The sequence below is a fragment of the Geospiza fortis genome, unplaced genomic scaffold (genome assembly GCF_000277835.1).
Source record: "Geospiza fortis unplaced genomic scaffold, GeoFor_1.0 scaffold100, whole genome shotgun sequence".
NCBI classification, from domain to species: Eukaryota; Metazoa; Chordata; class Aves; order Passeriformes; family Thraupidae; genus Geospiza; species Geospiza fortis.
The window spans coordinates 3,533,439-3,552,208 of record NW_005054350.1 but is presented as its reverse complement, the minus strand read 5'-3'; the positions used below and the strand labels follow the sequence as shown (position 1 = coordinate 3,552,208).

Below are 18,770 nucleotides of genomic sequence, written 5' to 3'. Positions count from 1 at the left end.
CGCCGCTGGTGCCGAAAAGCAGAAGTGCGGAGACACGGACGTGTCGGACAGACAAATCTCGGCGGGGCTCGCCGTGCCGAAAGCAGAAACGCCGTGTCCCGCAGCGATTGACTCACTGGGACAGAAAGTCCCTTAGGGGGCGGTTCCGGCAGACGCTGGGCATAGCCAAGGGTCGGGCCGGGCCAGAGAGGGCTGCGCTGTCGGGGGACACCAGCCTGGGGCCCCCGGGCAGGCGGGGCCCAGCACAGATCGTGGCTCAGCACCGAGCGCTGGGTAACGCCCGGGCCTTAAAAATGTGTGAACTAGTGCCACAAAGGGGAACGATGTACCTTCAGTGTGTGTAGGTATCTGAAGGGAGGGTGCCAAGAGCCAGGCTCTTTTCAGTGGTGGGCAAGAGGCCACGGCAGAAACTGATGCACAGGAAGTTCCACCTGGATATGAGGAGGAATTTCTTTATTGTGCGGGTGCCCGCGCACTGGAACAGATCGCCCAGAGAGGTTGTGGAGTTCCCCTCACTGGAGACACTCAGGAAACGTTTGGACGTAATTCTGGGCAATGTGTCTTAGGATGACCCCGCTTGAGCAGGGAGGCTGGATCAGGTGGTATCTCCCAATCTCCCACATTTTGTGAGAGGTGACAGGGCGTCCCGCACCCGGTGACAGTCCTGCCCTCGGCCCCGCCGCCGCCTCCTCTCCCGCGGGCTCCTGTCCTGAACCTTAAGTCCTGGCACACCCTTTCCCTGCCGCAGGCTCCCCCCACCCCCTGCTCGGCCACCACGGCTCGGGCCCCTCGGAATGCCTCGGGCATGTACACACCGGCAGGGGCTCGGCATGTCAGCTGTGCTGTGACTGACAGCTGAAGGGATGGCATGGATCTGGACAAGCTCGAGAAGTGGACCCATAGGAACCTCATGGGGTTTAACAAGACCCAGTGGTCAGGTCTAACCCCAGTATCAATTAGACCGGGGTCTAAATACATGGAGAGCGGTCCTGCCAAGAAGCACTTGGAGGTGCTGGTGCGTGAGAGGCAGGACATGAGCCAGCAGTGTGAGCTTGCAGCCTAGAAAGCCAACCACATCCTGGGATTCTGCCCCTCTGCTCTGCTCTTGTCAGCCCTCACCTGGAGAGCTGCATCCAGCTTTGGAGTCGCCAGCACAGGAAGGACATCAACCTCTTGGAGCAAGCCCTGAGAAGGGCCAACAAGTTGATCAGATGAATGCAGCTCCTCTCTTACGATGAAAGGCTGAAAGAATTTGGATTGTTCAGCCTGAAAAAGAGAAGGCTCAGGGGTGATCTATTCATGGCCTTCCAGTATCTGAAAGAAGCCTACAAGAAGACATCGTAAGAGAGGAGCTGCATTCATCTGATCAACTTTTTAGAAGGTCATGTAGTGATAGGACAAGGGTGAATGGCCTTAAATTGAGAGTAGGTTTAAATTTGGTATTAGGAGGAATTTCTTTGCTCAGATGGTGGTGAGACACTGGAACAGGTTGTGCAGAGTTGTGGATGCCTCATCCCTGGAAGTGTTCACAGCCAGGTTGGATGGAGCTTTGAGCAACCTGCTCTAGTGGAAGGCAAAGGGGTTGGAACTAGAGGATCTTTTAGCTCCCTTCCAGACCATATGATTCTGTGATCTGCAGCCCCTGTGATAACCAGCATCACAATGCTGAGTGTGGCTGTGCCATCACTGTGGTTCCCCATGTGCTGTCATTGCAGCCTCACCACAGCCCCCTGCCTCCTGTGGGCCTCACCTGATGTTTAAGCACAACAACAACAACAAGCATTTTCTTTTGAAACAGACTTTTGATTTTGAATACCTGTCACTGAATGCTTCTGCGTTTCCTTTCTACCACACAATGCTCCAAGTCCACTGGCTCATGTGCTCCCCCAACTCCTGGAAGAAAAGCTGGAGTCCTGTACACCATGGGACTGTGTGATGCCTTTGAAGTACAGCAGATAGGACTGCATGGATCAGTAAGTTCGTAACAAGTTTTTCCAAGTAACTCTAGGAAATGTTGCACAAGATTTTCTTGAACTATGGGTTCAAGCTTTGAAATCAATATAGGGAATGGCTTTCTTGGATTTTTCTGCCTGCACGACTGAGGCATGGGTCATGTCTGTAGTTCTGCAGGTGCTGTCTAGTTAGTCAGTGTTCTATGTATGATCAGTTATGAAACAAGCAAATAAAAAAACATTTGTGAATTATGTTTGTGATTTAAGAGTACAGAAAAGAGTCCAAGTGCTCACCCTCAAGGTAATGATTGATTTTCATTTGAAATAGATTTCCTTTAATTCAATTAATAAAATTGTTCTTTACATCAGAAAACTTATGTTGCACAAGCTGGGTGTAAGAAAGTAAATAGGTACATGGAAGCTGTCTGCAAAATAATATATTTTAATAAAGAAATTAAAATAGATGTCTTCTTCACTGATTTTAATCTTTGGTAGGCTTTTCCCTGTATATAAGCTTGCTGATTGGTCTGGATTTATAGCATTTATGACATGATGTGCTTTTCACTTGTGCTTGTGATATTGGGGATGTAGTAAATAATTGTGTGGTTAGGAAAGGGAGTTTTATGGTAGCAGCTCCATCTAGAATCTCTAATGCAGATAAGTGCCCAGAGACATCTCATGGAAAGCTAAAAATGTTTATTAGTTGGGATTTGCAGCTGGCTTAGAAAAGCAATAACTTGTAAACCAGGGTCTTCTGAAGAAATTGCTATTGTCCATATTTGGGTTGCTTTATTTTTACTGCAAATATGCTGAAAATGCAGCACCAGTTCTCTGGCTTTTAGTATCTGAGCCCAGGATAGGCCCAAGATTACATTTCTAATGGTCTGTGAAGGAGAACTGTGTATACAACATAAACCAAGTACACTCATTAGAAAATTTATTCTGCCAATAGTAACCTCCCACTCTGTATTAGCTGTGCAGCCAAGCCCAGATGAACTACTACACAAAGTCTTATGCCCTTGAGGCCATGTGAGACATGCAAAGAGGGACAACATAGTTGCTGGAAAGTCTAGTATATTGTAGTGTTTTCTGTCTTAGTATAAACACAAGCAAGCAATGTTTTTTAATTAAAATCTCTGATAATTTGAGAAGCCCATTGCTGTACTGACAAAGCAATCATCCCAAAGTAATTGGTATCCGCAGCAGTTTTGATTTCACAATTGACTTTGGTGCCCATGAAGACCAATTCAGTTAATTTTAAATGTTTTTGTCCAGTGACCTTGCCTGAACAATTATTTTAGTACCAGTCTGGAACAGACTAAGTGTTTGTTCCTCTGTGTGTACTTTTTTGGGTCATTCACTGGAACTACTTAAGCACCATTTATTGGAAATGATCTGGTTTGTGCTGCTTTTCTGAGAACCATTTTAGATATTGGTAGATGAAGAACAAATTCTTCCCTGAGGTAGTTTTATTCACAAATACACTCCACATCAATTTTAATTGTTAAGGAAGAGAGCTGTAATGTGCTTGAGCTTGCCACAATGTGAAAGGAGGAGAACATATAATTCCTGATTTAAGTCTTATAGCCCAAGGCCTAAAGGAGAAGAGGATCCTCCTTCTCTGATGAACTGGATAGGACTTGAAACCCAGAAGGGCTGGCCACTCTTCTGGCATCTGGTAGGGAGTAGGAGAAGCTGAATGAGAAAGTCCAGTGGTCAGGATAAAACAGGTTTCATTTTTTGTGTGCATTTACAGTGCACTTGTATTTCAGACTTTTGGAAGCTGTATTCCTTGCTCAAGTGAACGTTAAAATTTTCATTACTGAAAGTGGGTGTTGGTGCAAATACTTTTCCTCAGCTATATAATTGCTTTCCTTCCCCTGCCCAAAACTGTATTCTAACATACGAAAAGAAGGGAGGAAAAAAGGAAGGAAAACACCCAGACCCCCGAGTAAACCTTTCAAAATCTATGTAGCAAAATGCAAATCCTTGAAGCTGCAACAAAAGTAGAAGTGCAAGGGCCTCAAACAGATTTGCTTTCAGCTGAGGAGGTCTTTCACATCAGTCAGAAATCCACAACAGTGGGATCCTAGTGTCCAGTGTCTGATAAAACCAGCTCTGCAGTAAAGGTGATGGGATTATGGAGAAGGGCAATACAGCTGTGCCCAGGCTATACGATTGCCCAAACTGTTGTCTGGAGTTCTATGTGGAAGAAATTCATAGCCAAGGAAGAAAGGAAATATTAAGAACTATTCAGGAAGTCTGTTTCACAGTCTAGAGATTTGTGCCAGTCTGTATGACACTGGAGTCTCATGGTGAAGCTGAAATAATTGTGGAGGATGAAAAGAAAAGGGTAACTGGCAGAAGTGCTGTCACGAGTGAATGGACACACCAGCTGGCAGAAAAGGCAGCCAGCCAGGATGTCTGAGGGATAGAACAACTTTAGGCTCTGCTGTGGCTTTGTGAAACAGCCCTTCCAGCAACCTAAGCTGGGATGTGCAGTCAGCCACAAAGCCTAATGCCTATGAGTCAATGCAGGGGGTGTTGGGTACAGCTACGGGAAGAAGGAAAGAGCCAGTTGCCAAGAGAAAGATGACTCTGAGTTATTATTTTTCTTGCTTGTAGAGAGGATCTTGCTTGCTGGGGATGATTTGTGTACGTTACTTGAGTTTCTATCTCTCTTTCCTTTTCACCCCAAGCTACAGAGACATTTATTGAAATCATCATTTGCAAGTGAGAAACTCTTAATTCAGTGAGTGTGGCTTAGTGTCATTCCACGGTCCTTGTCAGAAGGTCAATTTTTGCTAGAAATGGCATCTTTAGTAACTGCCTGTAGCTGACATAGTTTTCATGTTGAAAGTTTGTTTGAAGATCAGGGTTTATTAGACTTTAAAATTGCCTCACAGACTGAATAGGGCTGTTCCTTGCTTAGACCATTTCTAATCTCACAGCTATTATTTCAAAGCATTATGGTATAATGGTTAACGAGCAGTTCTGGAAACAGTTCTGGAGTAGTTCTTTATGCCGGCCAGTGAGTCTTTCATTCAATTACTTTTACAATTGTGAAGTCATAGTATCATGATCTTGTAATTTGTTTCTAGCACAGATTCTGTACTTTAGTGGTTTCCATGCTTGATTATATGTATCTTCATCTATATTCAAGTTTCTCTTCCAAATTACAAAATTAAGGTAATTTTCTGAATTACAGCAGGAAAGATTGTACAGAAAGATGCACCAGACCACTGTTGTTTGCTAGGAGAAGTTCTGGTAAGAAAAGACTGTTTTAGCAGAAGAAGACTTTCTCCTGAGGAGTAACAATAAATGTTTCTATTATAAACTTGTATTCTCAGTTTTATGTTCCGGTTTTCCTTTGGGTTTCCCAGCATCAGAACAAAGCAATTGTGACTATTTTCATGGGTCTAACAATCTCTGAATTGTTTTTGCTTTTTTTTTTTTTGGGGGGGGGGGGCAATTTTTCAAAATAAGAGTCTTCAGATTGTAAGACAGTCAGACAGACAGTCCATGTTTGTAATTTATGCTCCTGCATTAGACAATCTGATGAGCCAATAACAGGAAAGGATTTTCTTGTATTACTTGCCGTAACAGGGATTTAAAATGTCTTATTGTTACCAACTTCACAGATACTAAAATTTACCATGTGGTGGTGAGCCTTTAGCATTTATTACAATAATTACTTCTGTCTTTCCTGTGATAGCAGAGGTAGGTCTGTACAGGATTTGTGATATCTTTGCCTGTTTTTAAGTTGACATTAATATATCGAATTTCATACAATTTCCCGTAGAAGCTTGTCCTCTTGAGATAATGAGCAGCCCTGTAGGAGCCACATTCTCTGAGTCACTGTTTTCATGGCAGAGTTCCATGAGTGTGTGGCTGGTTTCTCCTGCTGAGATGTCCTTTGGTATGTTATAGAGGACAAGGTGTTCACACTTGTGTCACTGTGGAAACATGGGCACTGGATCTTGTAAGGGCTGTGTAATGCTACAGCAAAATTCACATTGCTGCACTTACTTGGCAAGGCAGGACTGGAATAATCAATGCATCTCTCTTTTTACCTCCAAAGTAAATCAAAAAGCAAGGAGGAAAATAGATTTTGCCTGTAGGTGGCAAAGAGCCATGAAAAAATTGTTAATTTTTCAGACAATTATGATTTCCTAACAAAAACAAATTAGCAGTGCATGTAAAATTTACCTTTCCTTTTTTAATTTGATAATGTCTCTTATAAAAATGTCTTTGAAATTAATCTACTAAAGTAAGGAGTCTTAGAAATCTGTTTTGCATAACCAGTATAATAGAGCTTTTGAATATATGCTATATTTCCTTTGGTCCAGACATTTCAAACCTCTAATTCATACCCTTGTGGCATACAAATGGGCTATAACTGCTAAGCCAATTTGTTTGTTTTCTCAAAGAAAAGAAAAACTGAATGCAATGTACTCAAAGAAGGATCCATAACACGCCTTTTCCAATTGGAATGCTGTCAAGGTCTTTAACATCTTATTTTAGTCAGTGGAACAGTTCCAGCAGTTCAAGTCATGACATGACCACTTACTGGAATTAACAACCCAGGGAGAAAAGTGCCCTTGTGCAGAACGTGTCCAGTATCAAAATGGGTATATTAAACTCTCTGGATCTTTTACATGTTATACATTTTAATTTTTTTTCCTCCTACTCTCTCACTGCATACAAAGAGACATCACTAAAATAAACTATTTTCTTTTAAGAATATGGTACCCCTCCTCAAGCAGACCTCTGCAAGTTCTTTAGTGGCAGACTTTCTAACACAGATTTGCAGTAAGGAAAAAATGTTACAAAGAAACAAAGAAACAAAATATGTTAGTAAGATTGCATTCGTCAAGAAATATCCCACATGGTCACTTCAACATCTCAGGTAGCTTCTAGCTCCCATTCTCTTACACTAATTTTGGAAGCTCTGTTAACTTGAAATTAATTTTCATTGTCCAAGATGGCTGCTTTCTTCATGACAGCCCCCTCTGAAGCACTGAGCAGGAAAGGTAAGGTGCAGAGTAAAACCAAAGATGTTTGGAGTTTTTAAATTTGTTTTGTCTCATCAAAGACCACTTCAGTTTCCCTTTTGTTTTTCTTACTTAGGAAAGAATATTTAATTGAATCTGGTGATTACATTTCTGAAAATGATACTGTGGGGAGGGGATTAGGAGATACAACTGCCATAAACCCATATCTGCATTCTCTAAGTTGTTACATTAACATGTATATCATAATTAGAACAGTCCTGATTTCCCATTACTTCTCAGCACATTGGTAATACCTTATGGATACTCTTATCTGAAGTTATAAATACACAATTTCTAGATTCAGAATATATTTTGGCTGGTAAATGCCATACAAGGAACAATATGCCAGCAGCAATGGTGAATGAGAAGTGAGATGTGTTACTTGTGAAACTCTGCCACATCTGACCACCGTGCGGTCTTTGTCCTGGGGTTTTTTCTGGGGAACATCACAAATCAGGTGATGACAATATTTCTTTGTCTCTGAAAAAGTGGTAAGGATAACTCTCACCTAATTTCCAGAGTTCCAGCAACCTTGGAAAGCAAGATGAAGCAGACAAGTGAAGGAGGTGACTGCATCAGTATTTACAGCTAATTCTGCTGTCAAATATGCATCAACAGTGTGCAATATTACTATTGAATTTACACAATTCTGTCACAGCAAATGGTAAAAATCCTGAATTTCTTTGGACAGGAGGTTCCAATGAAATAATACAAGCATTATTTTTCTAAAACATAAATGTATATGCTTCTCAGGGTGATATTAAATCTTTCCCTTCTCTTTCTTTTACCTCTCACTTTTCACAGAGAGGAAGAAGTGGGGGTGCTTTTTTCACACAGAGGAAAGAGTCATTAATAGGTTTGATAATTAATCAGATTAATGAAATCTATGCTGAATGTTGTAGCCCTCTGGTTACTCTAACTGGAAACATATGCACAGCATTTTATACAATTGTTTTTCTCATGGGAATTTCGTAGATGTATATACTTAAATCTACCATTCTAATAAAACGTGATAGAAATTAAATTAGCTAAAATTATCAAGTGCTAAATTATATTTTTCTTGATAATTTAAAAATATTTCTATAAGAAGTAAGGCAGATACTTTTAATCATCATGCAGATAGCTGCATGATTAACTCTTGGAAGTTTACTTCTTTCATCAGAATATAGCATTATTGGGGGGAAAATGGAAATAATATCTTTGCTTTCACTAATCTGTGCAAGTCAGCAGATGGTGGTTAAGTAGTCTCTTCACTGTTCAGTGTTCCATTTGTAGGCTTATACTTTGTGCATGATACTTGTGTATATAAATATCATCTGCTCCTGCTGTCCTCCCACAGAGCGCTTCAATGTACTGGGTATTTTCTTTGTATTTCAGATATCTCAAGGGCAGGGGCTCAGCACTGAGGGATGGTACATAAGCCACTCACCTATGATACATCTATCTGAAATAGTTGTATTTCATCTTGTTCAAAAGCATAATGCTGGAGGAAATACTGTAAAAGCTGTGTGGGTAAAAATTATGTATTTTAGGCATACACTGTTTCCTCCACAATGTAGCAATGGGTTACCTTGGGCAGACAGCAGTCGCTGGCAATCAGTGTCACTGACTGGACCTTGGCTGAAAGGAGCATCCCCTGTACAGCAGTTGCTGTACACCTCCACAGTAGAGCTGTGTGGGAATGTTCAACGTGCCATTAATCCTGCGGCATGATGTGAACATTTCTTAAAATACCCAAGTACTTTTCTCAGCATGTTCGTATGGTGGACGCTCTCGCAGATTTGGGCTGTGTTTGCTTTGGCATGCGCCTTGAGTTTTCAGTTTAAATTTCTGTCACAACACAGAAATCTCTTATTCCTGTAAGGCCAACTCACCATGCTAATTTGTACAAGACTGTAGGAAAGAGACTTAACAACATGCAGACTTGATTCTTCTCTTGCAACAATGAAATTTCAAGATTTAGAAATAATCTAATTAAAAATATGTTAACGTAAACTGTGACCATACAGTTTACACAATAACTTTTACAAATGATATAAATTCTTTGCTGCTTCTAGTGATTCTAATGATTGAGTAATCTGTCCTCACAGCAGTTCCTGTTGGGAAGTTCTCCTTGTTATGATTCTGATCTAACAGCATTGCTGATTTGAGACATAAGATGAATAAAGTGGCTGGTGATTAGTATGAAGTCACAGTATATTTTCTCTTTAAAGGGAGTGCACCCTCACATCTGACAGTAAGGCAGCATTTTTGTTAATGAGAATTTCATGGGCAGAGGAGAGCAGAATTGAGCACAACAAAATATTTTCAACATTTCCAGTGAATGGGAAATTAGCTTTTGTAGTCATGTGTCTTCCAGAAATTCAGTATGCTTCCCCTGGAATCTTGTCTGGGATTTCATTACATGTTCTTAATCCAGATGTTTCAAATGCTTTGGAAACAATGAACTATTATTATTGTCAGAATAAATTAATCACATTTCCTTTTAGAAAAGTCAGAGGGAGGAGGAGTGCTTAGTACATCTCTAGGGAGCCTTTTGGTGTTCTCTCTACTGGAGTCTGAAACCTCCCAAGACAAATATGTTTAGCTTCTCCTAATGGTGGTCAAAGCAGAAGATTACTCTAACACTCCCCATTTAAAATTTGCTGATTTATATTATCTGGACTATATCCCCAGACTGTTCCTTAGTCAAATTTACTCTGTCTTGTTATGCCTCATGATTATATATAAGCTATATATAGCATATGACATCCCTAAATATGTGATTCCATATCTATAACATAGTCTCCCCATGCACCTTGCAGAAATTTAATTTGAAATCTGAGATAGAGAGACAGGGTCTATTCTCAATTAGAAGAGACTGAAGAATCATCTAACAGTTTGAAAATCTGGGCTATGCCCTTTCATAAATATTCCTTAAGTCTGAAGCTGCCTGAAGGTACTGCCACTTGCCTTAGCTGAGATTCCTGTTACCCCCAGAGCACATAATAGGTCCTTATTTCTTATGCATCTTCTTTTAGATACACGAAAATGGCTCCAAGAATTATTATTTTGCTGGAAGACAGAAGTATAAGGATGGTTTTGGGATGGACCCCGAGTTTGTTAAGCTGCTCTGCTTGCAGATGCAAAGATTTGTTAATGTTCTGTATAGCTGCTTAAGTAATTTTTTTTTTTAGAATGGGTAATCCTGTTGTGTTTGGGGAATATGTGGTTTTCCTAAAACACTGATTTCAAAAGCTCTTTAGCCTATTATAGCTAAATAGCATTTTAATGAAGCATGTTTGTTATACTTACCAACAACAAAATGTAATGAGTAATAAGCAAGTTACTTCACCATGTTGTTATCTTCCTTCAAACTGCATTGTACCAGCTCTGCTGCACTATAAACTCAGATTGGTATCAGACAAACATTTGGATATTAGAACCTAATATAAATATTTATCCTTTTTTTTCCAAATGAAAAAGAAATTATTAAAGAAAATTATTGCTGAGCTTTCCATTTTAAATTTAGACTTTTTCTTTTATTTGAACAGAAAACAGCAGGTATAGGCAATGTGGGCAGGTTGCCTATGGATGCAGCTGTTCAGGGTGGCACAAGGGCCCCAATAAAGAGCAGCCAAGTTCTGCTCTTTCCTCTGCCAAGGCCTTTCTCCTATGGATAGGAAGACCATGCATTTGAGCTGTTCATATCATGTGAGCAACTGATCTCTACCTTCTGACAGCAAACTCGCTCAGCCTAGGTAATTTATACTTTTATACTGTAAGGATATATGTGTTACATTGTAGGTATGTGTGTTTTATACTCACTCTAAGAGTCAGTATGCATCAGCAGCAGTAGCAGACCTGACTTTTTGAGCCAATCCTATTTCTGCCCCTTCCTTTGCCAGAGCAGCTGAGCCCTGGAAGAAGTGGAGGAGGTGTAAATGATGAGATGTTTGCTGCTTGAGAGGTGAGGAGTGTGGGCAAGGAGAGGAACAATCTCTTGAAACTAGAGACTGGAGAGCTGGGATCTAGTGACTGATGAAGGAGGCATCTTAATTCTACTCCTTGTCATCCCAAAACTTGCTGAATGGCCTTCACAATGGATCTCTTTCCTCCATGCTCTTGTTCATGCACATCCACCTTCTACAACCTCCACGTTCTTTTCTGTAGAGTCTAGTACTGCTGCAAAATTCAAATTTTCCTGTACGTGGAGAAGCCTTGAGTCAGCTCCAGGAACCAGCTACTTAAAATTTTCCAATCTATTAAGCAGATTACATTAAGTTGTACGCTCACTTCAAATATGTGAGAAAAACTCCAAATAAAAGAAAAAATAATCTAAAAATATACCTGTAGTAAATGAAATTGTCACATTCAGAATGGATGGCATCATGATGTGTGTCTGGCATCAAAGACTATGTGTACTGTGGTGCAGCCCTGCTTTCTGTGGCCCACCACAGCTGTACCTCTGTCCCCACAGAGCAGAAGGACTGCCATCCTGCAGCTCCATCCATGGTGAGAGGCTGCAGAGGAAAGGCTGCAGCACGTGCTCCTTCCCTCAGCACTGCTCTCCCCCTTCATGAGGAAACTGCTGAAGGAAATGGGAGCTGGCTCATCTCTGAGGTCACTGAGAGGCTATGGAATCTAGAAGGCAGAAGTCCTTCTTCAAACCCAGCTCACCAAACCCTGCCTGACCTCACTGTCGAAATCATCAAATATTACTGCGGTAACTGGTGGTGCTGGGAAATCTTTTTATAAAGTAGTGGAAGATTTGTGTTAGCACCCAACAGTGAAGACATTAAATGCTTCCTCAGCCCACAAACAAGCATACACAACCATTCTGTAAGCAACAACTATAATAATGCATTTGATATCCTATCAAAATTGTAGTCTGCAAAAATGATTTAACTGGTAACTTTGTCAGCATTTATACCCTGTTTTCTACTTCTGATGTTTCTTTCCACACTCCAGAACAGACGGAGGAAAGCCACCGTTGCTAAGTTTAGACTTTTCTGTCTGTTCTTACTGTGAAAACTCTCAGGGCCAGCTATTTTCTACTTTTTCTCCTACAAGCTGTTTCTATTTCCCAACTTAAGATCGGTAGTTTAAAGATAGCTCTGATGTAATTATACCATCTGAGATCAACCTTCATATTCATCTGTTATGAAGCCATCAGTATTCCCTTCCTAGCTGTCAGTTATGTTGCTTGTCAACTTGTCATTCCAATTTTCCCTCACATTTCTTTGCACATTCATATGACTCAGAATAGTTTCCCATCCATAAGCCACTTACTTACATATAACACCACTTCTGTTTCTCCTTAAGTCAACTTTATGTGCTGCCACAGCTATACTTGATCACAACTGAGTAACTGCTTTGCTTGACTGTCATTTCTAATAATAATTTCGCTTACTTTGTCTTCCTGTACTCTTTTTTACATTAAGTGGTAAAACCTAATTTTACAGAGTTGGAACTTTTTTTTTCTTGCATCTTTCTAATAGTCCTTTATTTTAGATAAAACAGTAAGTTTTAAATCCAGTTTGGGACATTCTATTGAGTTCCTAGCAAAATAAATAACAGGTTCTAAGTGGAACTCTGCAGCAGCAACAAAGTAGAGTGATACGTAAAGGTTCACTGTTCTGCTTTAGGTGCCTGTTTTACTCTCAGGTTACTCACATAAAGGCTTGGGCACTTTTCCCTCATTTTTGCCCACAAAATAGTATTTTGCTATTAATTTCTTGCCATGATAGGCCAGTCATGACTAGTAAGTGATCCTCTTAATTTATCTTACTCTTCATAACAGTAATTGCTGTTATTCTTTGTTCTGAACGGGAATTCCACCCACACCTTGCACACACTGCTGTGATTATGTGTGCTTTCCTCTGAAACATCCACCTTTAGATTTCCAGTTTATATGACACTTGTTACACATACAAGACCACTTGCTAACATTTTCAAATGCTTTCCAAGTTTTAAGCCTCAGATTCTTGCAGCAAAGCAAGCTCCTAAATGACTGGGTTTACCAGATCTTTCCCCCCAAATCTAATTGCTCAATACCACCAGTTTGTATTTCTACATTGCCTTAATCCAGGACATATAAGAGCAGATATCATTTTACTCTCTGTGAAATATTATTAATTGTTGTGAATCCAGTTTTTAAGTTAAGGAAAACAAGGTACAAAAAACTGTGTGGATTTCACAGGGTCAGGCATGTGTTCCTTGCCAAAAATAATATTTTTAGAAGGTTGTCAGGAATGGAACCTTTAACTCTGCTGAAAGCTTTTTGCTGTTGGCATGATAACCCATGAGTGCCTGTAACAGACCAGCTTCTAGTGCAGACATGACTGAAGCATGTAACAGTAATAGCCATTTTAAGCAGGCTTCCTCACCCTCTATCCCATGCTGATACAAACATTCTTAATGAGTACAGTTCATTATTTACTTTCTTTTTGGTAGGCCTTTGCATTTTATAAGCTCTCTCTTTACAGGCAAAAGCATCTTTTACTTGAATGTAGTCAAAAGGGAGAAAAGGAAAGTACTAACTGTATTTTTTAAAATTCAAAGCAATGCCAGTTAAAGTCATTTTGAATGAGAATATCTCTACCAATGCTAATACACTTACACTGGACTTACAGCAGAAATAAATTAAGTTATGGGGTTTTATAAAGTCAAACTGAGAACAAAATTGGCCTACTGTGTCAAAAGTGAAAAACTAACCTTATTATAGATGCTTTTACTTCTTCTTCTCTGCTGTGGTTCAATTTAATTTAATCAAGGTATATAATACTGAATCAAAATGTCAAAAAACATGTACCAGCATTGTCATAGTTGTGTGATCTTCCTCTGCACATCATTATGCAAATAGTAATGTTAAAATACAACTGTCTTTTTCAGCTCATGCACACCATCACCACAAACAGAATGTCTTTCCTTACTGTTCAGCTGTAAGAGGAAGTCTCCAAGGTTAGCTGGTAGTTGAATCTTGATTCACGCCTCAGCTAACTGGAACCTGCAAACTTCCTGTGGCTCCCCTGAGTTCCAGCTTACTTCCCATTATCTTGCTATGTGACAGGAAATGTTCTGGTTACCATCAGCAGCAGATGCTTGTGCCTCCCTGACATGGCCATGGCAGCTGCCAACTACTGCTGTGCAGTGGGGACTGTCCCTTTGTGCACCAACTTTACAACCCCCTGGATACTCTGGAAATGCAGCAGGGAGCTGCTGCAACTTTCCAGCACTAATTGTCTTGCTTTCTGGATTTGTTATACCATTCAAAGGGGAATGTCTCACTAGGCAGTAGTATTGAATTTGTTATTAATTTCACCTAGATTAAGATAAAAAGAAAGTATTTATTCATAACAAAGGTTTCTACTAGACCTAGGTGAGTAAGCAAAAGGAAAGCGCTCACATACTGTTTACACTATTTCCCTCTGATTTACCATACTACTTCAGATGTCAAGACTTCTGTGGTCCAAGATAATTTGTGTGCATGTTACATCATTGGAAAATCCCTCTTTTGATATAGCATGTTAGCTTTTATAGCCAATTTTTGCTAACATTTGAAGTCTTCTTGAAGAGTTCCAGAGAGATTTGATCTTATTCAACAGATTTTGATTTACTTTTAATGCGAGAGATACTCTGGCCATTTAAAAGAATTTAAACAAGTGTTGTTTCATTTCCCAGAAAAATGTGAATGCCTCTTCATTAGACTGGATGCCTTCCATCCTAATTGGCTGTCTATTTAATGATTGTTTGCCTTAACAAAGGCTGTATCTTGTCCTCTCATCCCTTTGTTAATTCTGGTGTTTCACTATGAAGTTTTTCCTCTATTGAACCTTAATTCTGTGTCAGTGTTTCTACTAGCTGAAAACACCAGATACAATTGTCTACATGATGTAAATGCATTTATCTCATTCCTGGGCACTGACTAAAACCAGACACCACAGTAAACGAAGATTCTGGGATGACAATCATCCATGTTTCCTGGATTTTTTTAAGTAAGTGATGGTTTTGGACCCAGTTTCTAAATAAATCTAACCTGACCTAACTTGGTTTGAATCTAGGGAATGAGGTCAGGGGCTGGTTGTATTTAAAAATGGACAAATATTTCTGTATGTGTACATGTAGTAAAAAAAAAAGTTATTTGGGTTTGATTTTCTTTTTTTTTGCTTACTGACCAAATTAAAATGTCAGAAATAAAGCCTAATCTTGACTTGAAGTGTACAATTTTTGTGTCTTGTCAGAGAAAACAAACATTTTAGGTCACAATGTGCCTTTGCGATACATTTACATATTTATATATTGTTCAAATGAAAATGATTGATGCTAGTTATTTGTGAATCTGACAATTTTGCCCTGCTGCAGCTATACCAATATTACTGGCTGAAGAAATAAACTAAATTTGAGCAGGTGAAAGATATTAATTTACTAGCTGAAATGTACTCAAGTCTCAACAAAACCATTACATTACTAAAATTGCAAAAGAATTGGGTTTTGACAGCTGAATCACTGACTGGAAACAATTGTTCTGAAAAAAATGCAGTTTTTATAAACATAGTCAGTGGTTTACAGTAAAAGACATTTCCCCAAATAGCTAAAAAAATCAACCTTTCAGATACACTGTCACAGGCTAAAGAACTTAAAAGTCAGCTTTAATGTTTTTATTAGGCACTGTCTCTCCAGCTGTTTGAATGAAGCAATAACTGAAGTTTCAAAGTACACGTCTCTAATTATGCTAAAAGATTAAAAAAAAATCTTCCTCTTTTGCAATCTAAATACATGTATTACTACTATTTGTTTGGGGGGGGAGTTTGCCTTTTGTTTGTTTTTCTTACATATGAGAATAGCGTGAAAAATTTACTATCTCTCTCATGACAGCACTGAAACAGTCACAAACACATTTTCTTCCTTCTTCTATTCCATTAGCTAAAACTTAGTCATGGTTTAGAAAATACTGAAATTTCAGCTTCCAAAGTGATTGCATATGATTGCAGGGGGAAAAAAAGGGTATTTGTACTCTAGACCTAGAGCCCAGAGTGAGGTTCCCTCTAGGAGAGGAATTGTGCAATACCAGTTCATCTTCAGAAATGAGAAAATATTAACCTCTTCCTTTCATTAACTTCTCATTTTTAAAAATGCTTAGCAAGATTTCTCTTATTTATAAATGCGAACTAAATTTCTCCACTAATGTAAACAGGTAAAGCTTAGATATCTAAATTTTCTTGACAATTTTCTTGCAAATTCCTCTTTTCAGCTCCGGATGTTGTTATCTATTGAGATTTAGTTCTGTAGTATTTTAACAATATATTTTTAAAACTAATATTAGCTAACTTGGACAAGAATGTAAAAACAGCTGGTGATTTTTCTTCCAAATTATTCCACATTTTTGACCCTCTGTAACTGAAAGCATTTTTTATGTTTGCTGTACTCAGGCAAAAATATATTTTTCAACATGTTAACTTTTCCTTACCCAGTATCACTAAAATAATTGAATCCCAGCATTTTAAAGCTATGGTGTACCTTCAAGTCCAAGTTTGTTGTAATTTACCTTAATCTGTTATTCTCTATCTACTATAATTCCTTATCACATTTGGGTACCACCGTATCTACTCTTAATATAAGGCCTGCCAATGAAACTTACGCATTAGGGTGCTAAATACTTGCATGTTTTGTATGCAGGTTATGGAGAAAGAGTGCAAGGATCCCTCTGGCATGTGATAACAGCACCTCCATCAGTCCCTACTGAATGTAGTCTGCAGTTTGTAAAAACAAATGCATTAAATATCAAACTGTCGGGTTTATTTCACAAGCATGTAACAGTTTCTTTATAATTCTGTGAAGAATTTGGACATCTCTGAACAAATTCCATTCACTGAGTGAACAGAAATTTTAAATGACAACATGAAAACATGAAAATTTTTAGTGAGATAGTGAGAAGTAAAAGTCATTTTGAAAATGTCAAAACGAATTTTCTGTTAAAGCTGCAGTTACCAAAAATCTTCTATAAAAGGTCTGAATCTGACTTGAATCCAGAGAATTTGAATATATCTGGTATCAGGGAATTTCATCCTTTCCCCTTTAATACATGACTGGAAAACTGGATCCTAACTTTAAGGCACTGGAGGTGTTCTGACGACTTCAGTACTGTTTTGGACCTGAAATATAAACCAGCTAAAGACAAATGTATTTGCTTTTGCTGTCTATTGCCATGATAATAATTTTATTATCACTTTTTCTCTTAAATCTACTAACTGCATTATTGCTATTTGTAATACAGTGCATGAATTATTTTCTCTTTGCTAATACTTGTTCACTGTTGTAGTTATCTTCAGAACAGTCAGTAAATAACACAGCTTGCAGATGAAACATTCCTTAAAAACAGGATGCTGTAACAGTCTTGTGCTCAGTGTTACAACAAATGAATGGTATTTAAAAGGTATTGGCATGTGAGCTGCATGACACAGCTTGTGATGGGATACTGCAGGATACAAACTGGAACAAAGTGCTTCTTCTAGTGAGGAGCTCCTTGAAAGGCAGTAGGTCAGGGGTGAAGGTATTGAGCCCTCAGGAGTCTCCATCTGCTGTGGTTCGTTTATTTTGCACAGGCCTCAGACTACAGACCAGTCATCACTGCTCTGTAGCTCCGGCCCAGAGCTCAGTCACTCGTGATGAGTTTTCTACCACATGCCAGGCTCTATTCTGCTTCTTCTGCTTCATAATAAGGATCCTATCCAGCACCGACCATGTCTCACTTTCAATCATTGGATAGCCTGGCTTGGAAAGGACCTTAGAGACCACCTACTGCCACCCCCCCTGCCAGGGACAGGGACATCTTTCCTAGAACTGCATGCTCAAAGCCCCAGCCAGCCTGGTCTTGAGCACTTCCACGGATGGGGAATCTACAGCTTCCCTAGGCAACCTGTTAGGGTCCTTCACCACTCTCACAGTAAAGAATTTATTCCTAATATATAATCTGAATCTATTCTCAGTTTGAATCCATTCCCCCTTGTTCTGTCACTACACACCTCTGTAAAAAATGTCTCTCCACCTTTCCTGTAGGCTCCTTTCAGGTATTAGAAGGCCACAGTTAGGTCACTCCTAAGCCATCTCTTTCCCAGCTGAACAATCTCAATTTTGTTAGCCTTTCCTCAGAGCAGTTTCTCAACCTGGCCGCGGATTCCTCCCCTGCCAGCACTGTCGGTCACTCACTTCATGCTCCCAAATCTTTCCCCGACACGGAGGCGGGTCTCAAGGCTCATCTGACAGGGCTCATTAGTACCGTAAATCATTAACAAAGCAAACGCAGTACATCCCACAGCGCCGCCCTGAGTGTTTTTTTATTGATCTGCATCACCACAGCGACCTCCACAGCTTTTCGGATCCGCTATGGAATGCGATTGCGGCGCTGTGGGCACAACAGCAACCACACACAAGAATCCCAGAACCAGCTCGGTTGGAAAAGACCTCCGAGACCACCAAGACCGAACACCAGCAGGCCACCAAGTGCCGTGTCCAGTCCTTCCTCAAACACCTTCAGGGACGGTGTCTCCACCAGCCCTCTGGCCAGCCCATTTCAATACCTAACCACCTTTCCTGAGAAGAAATCCCTCCTAATGCCCAACCTAAACCTCCCCTGGTGCAGCTTGAGATTACGTCCTCATGTCCTGTTACTTCGCGAGAGTACATGTCGCAGTCAGGCGCGGCAGCAGGCTAACTTCCCGCATCGCCCCAACCCTCTGCGGCCGATTCCGAGTCGAGTCGAGTCGAGTCGAGTCGAGTTGAGTCC

The 18,770-nt window shown here is 40.0% G+C and overlaps 1 protein-coding gene across 1 annotated transcript in view; it reads left to right on the top strand.

Moving 5' to 3' along the window:
* The first annotated feature begins 868 nt into the window (after positions 1 to 868).
* The window catches only part of SEH1L (SEH1 like nucleoporin), a 28,977-nt gene continuing 11,075 nt past the window's right edge, over positions 869 to 18,770 (top strand). The window contains exons 1-2 of the mRNA XM_005423357.3: positions 869 to 1,046; positions 18,344 to 18,756. Coding sequence (XP_005423414.2) covers positions 869 to 1,046; positions 18,344 to 18,756 — 591 coding nt within the window. The remainder of the gene's footprint in view (positions 1,047 to 18,343; positions 18,757 to 18,770) is intronic.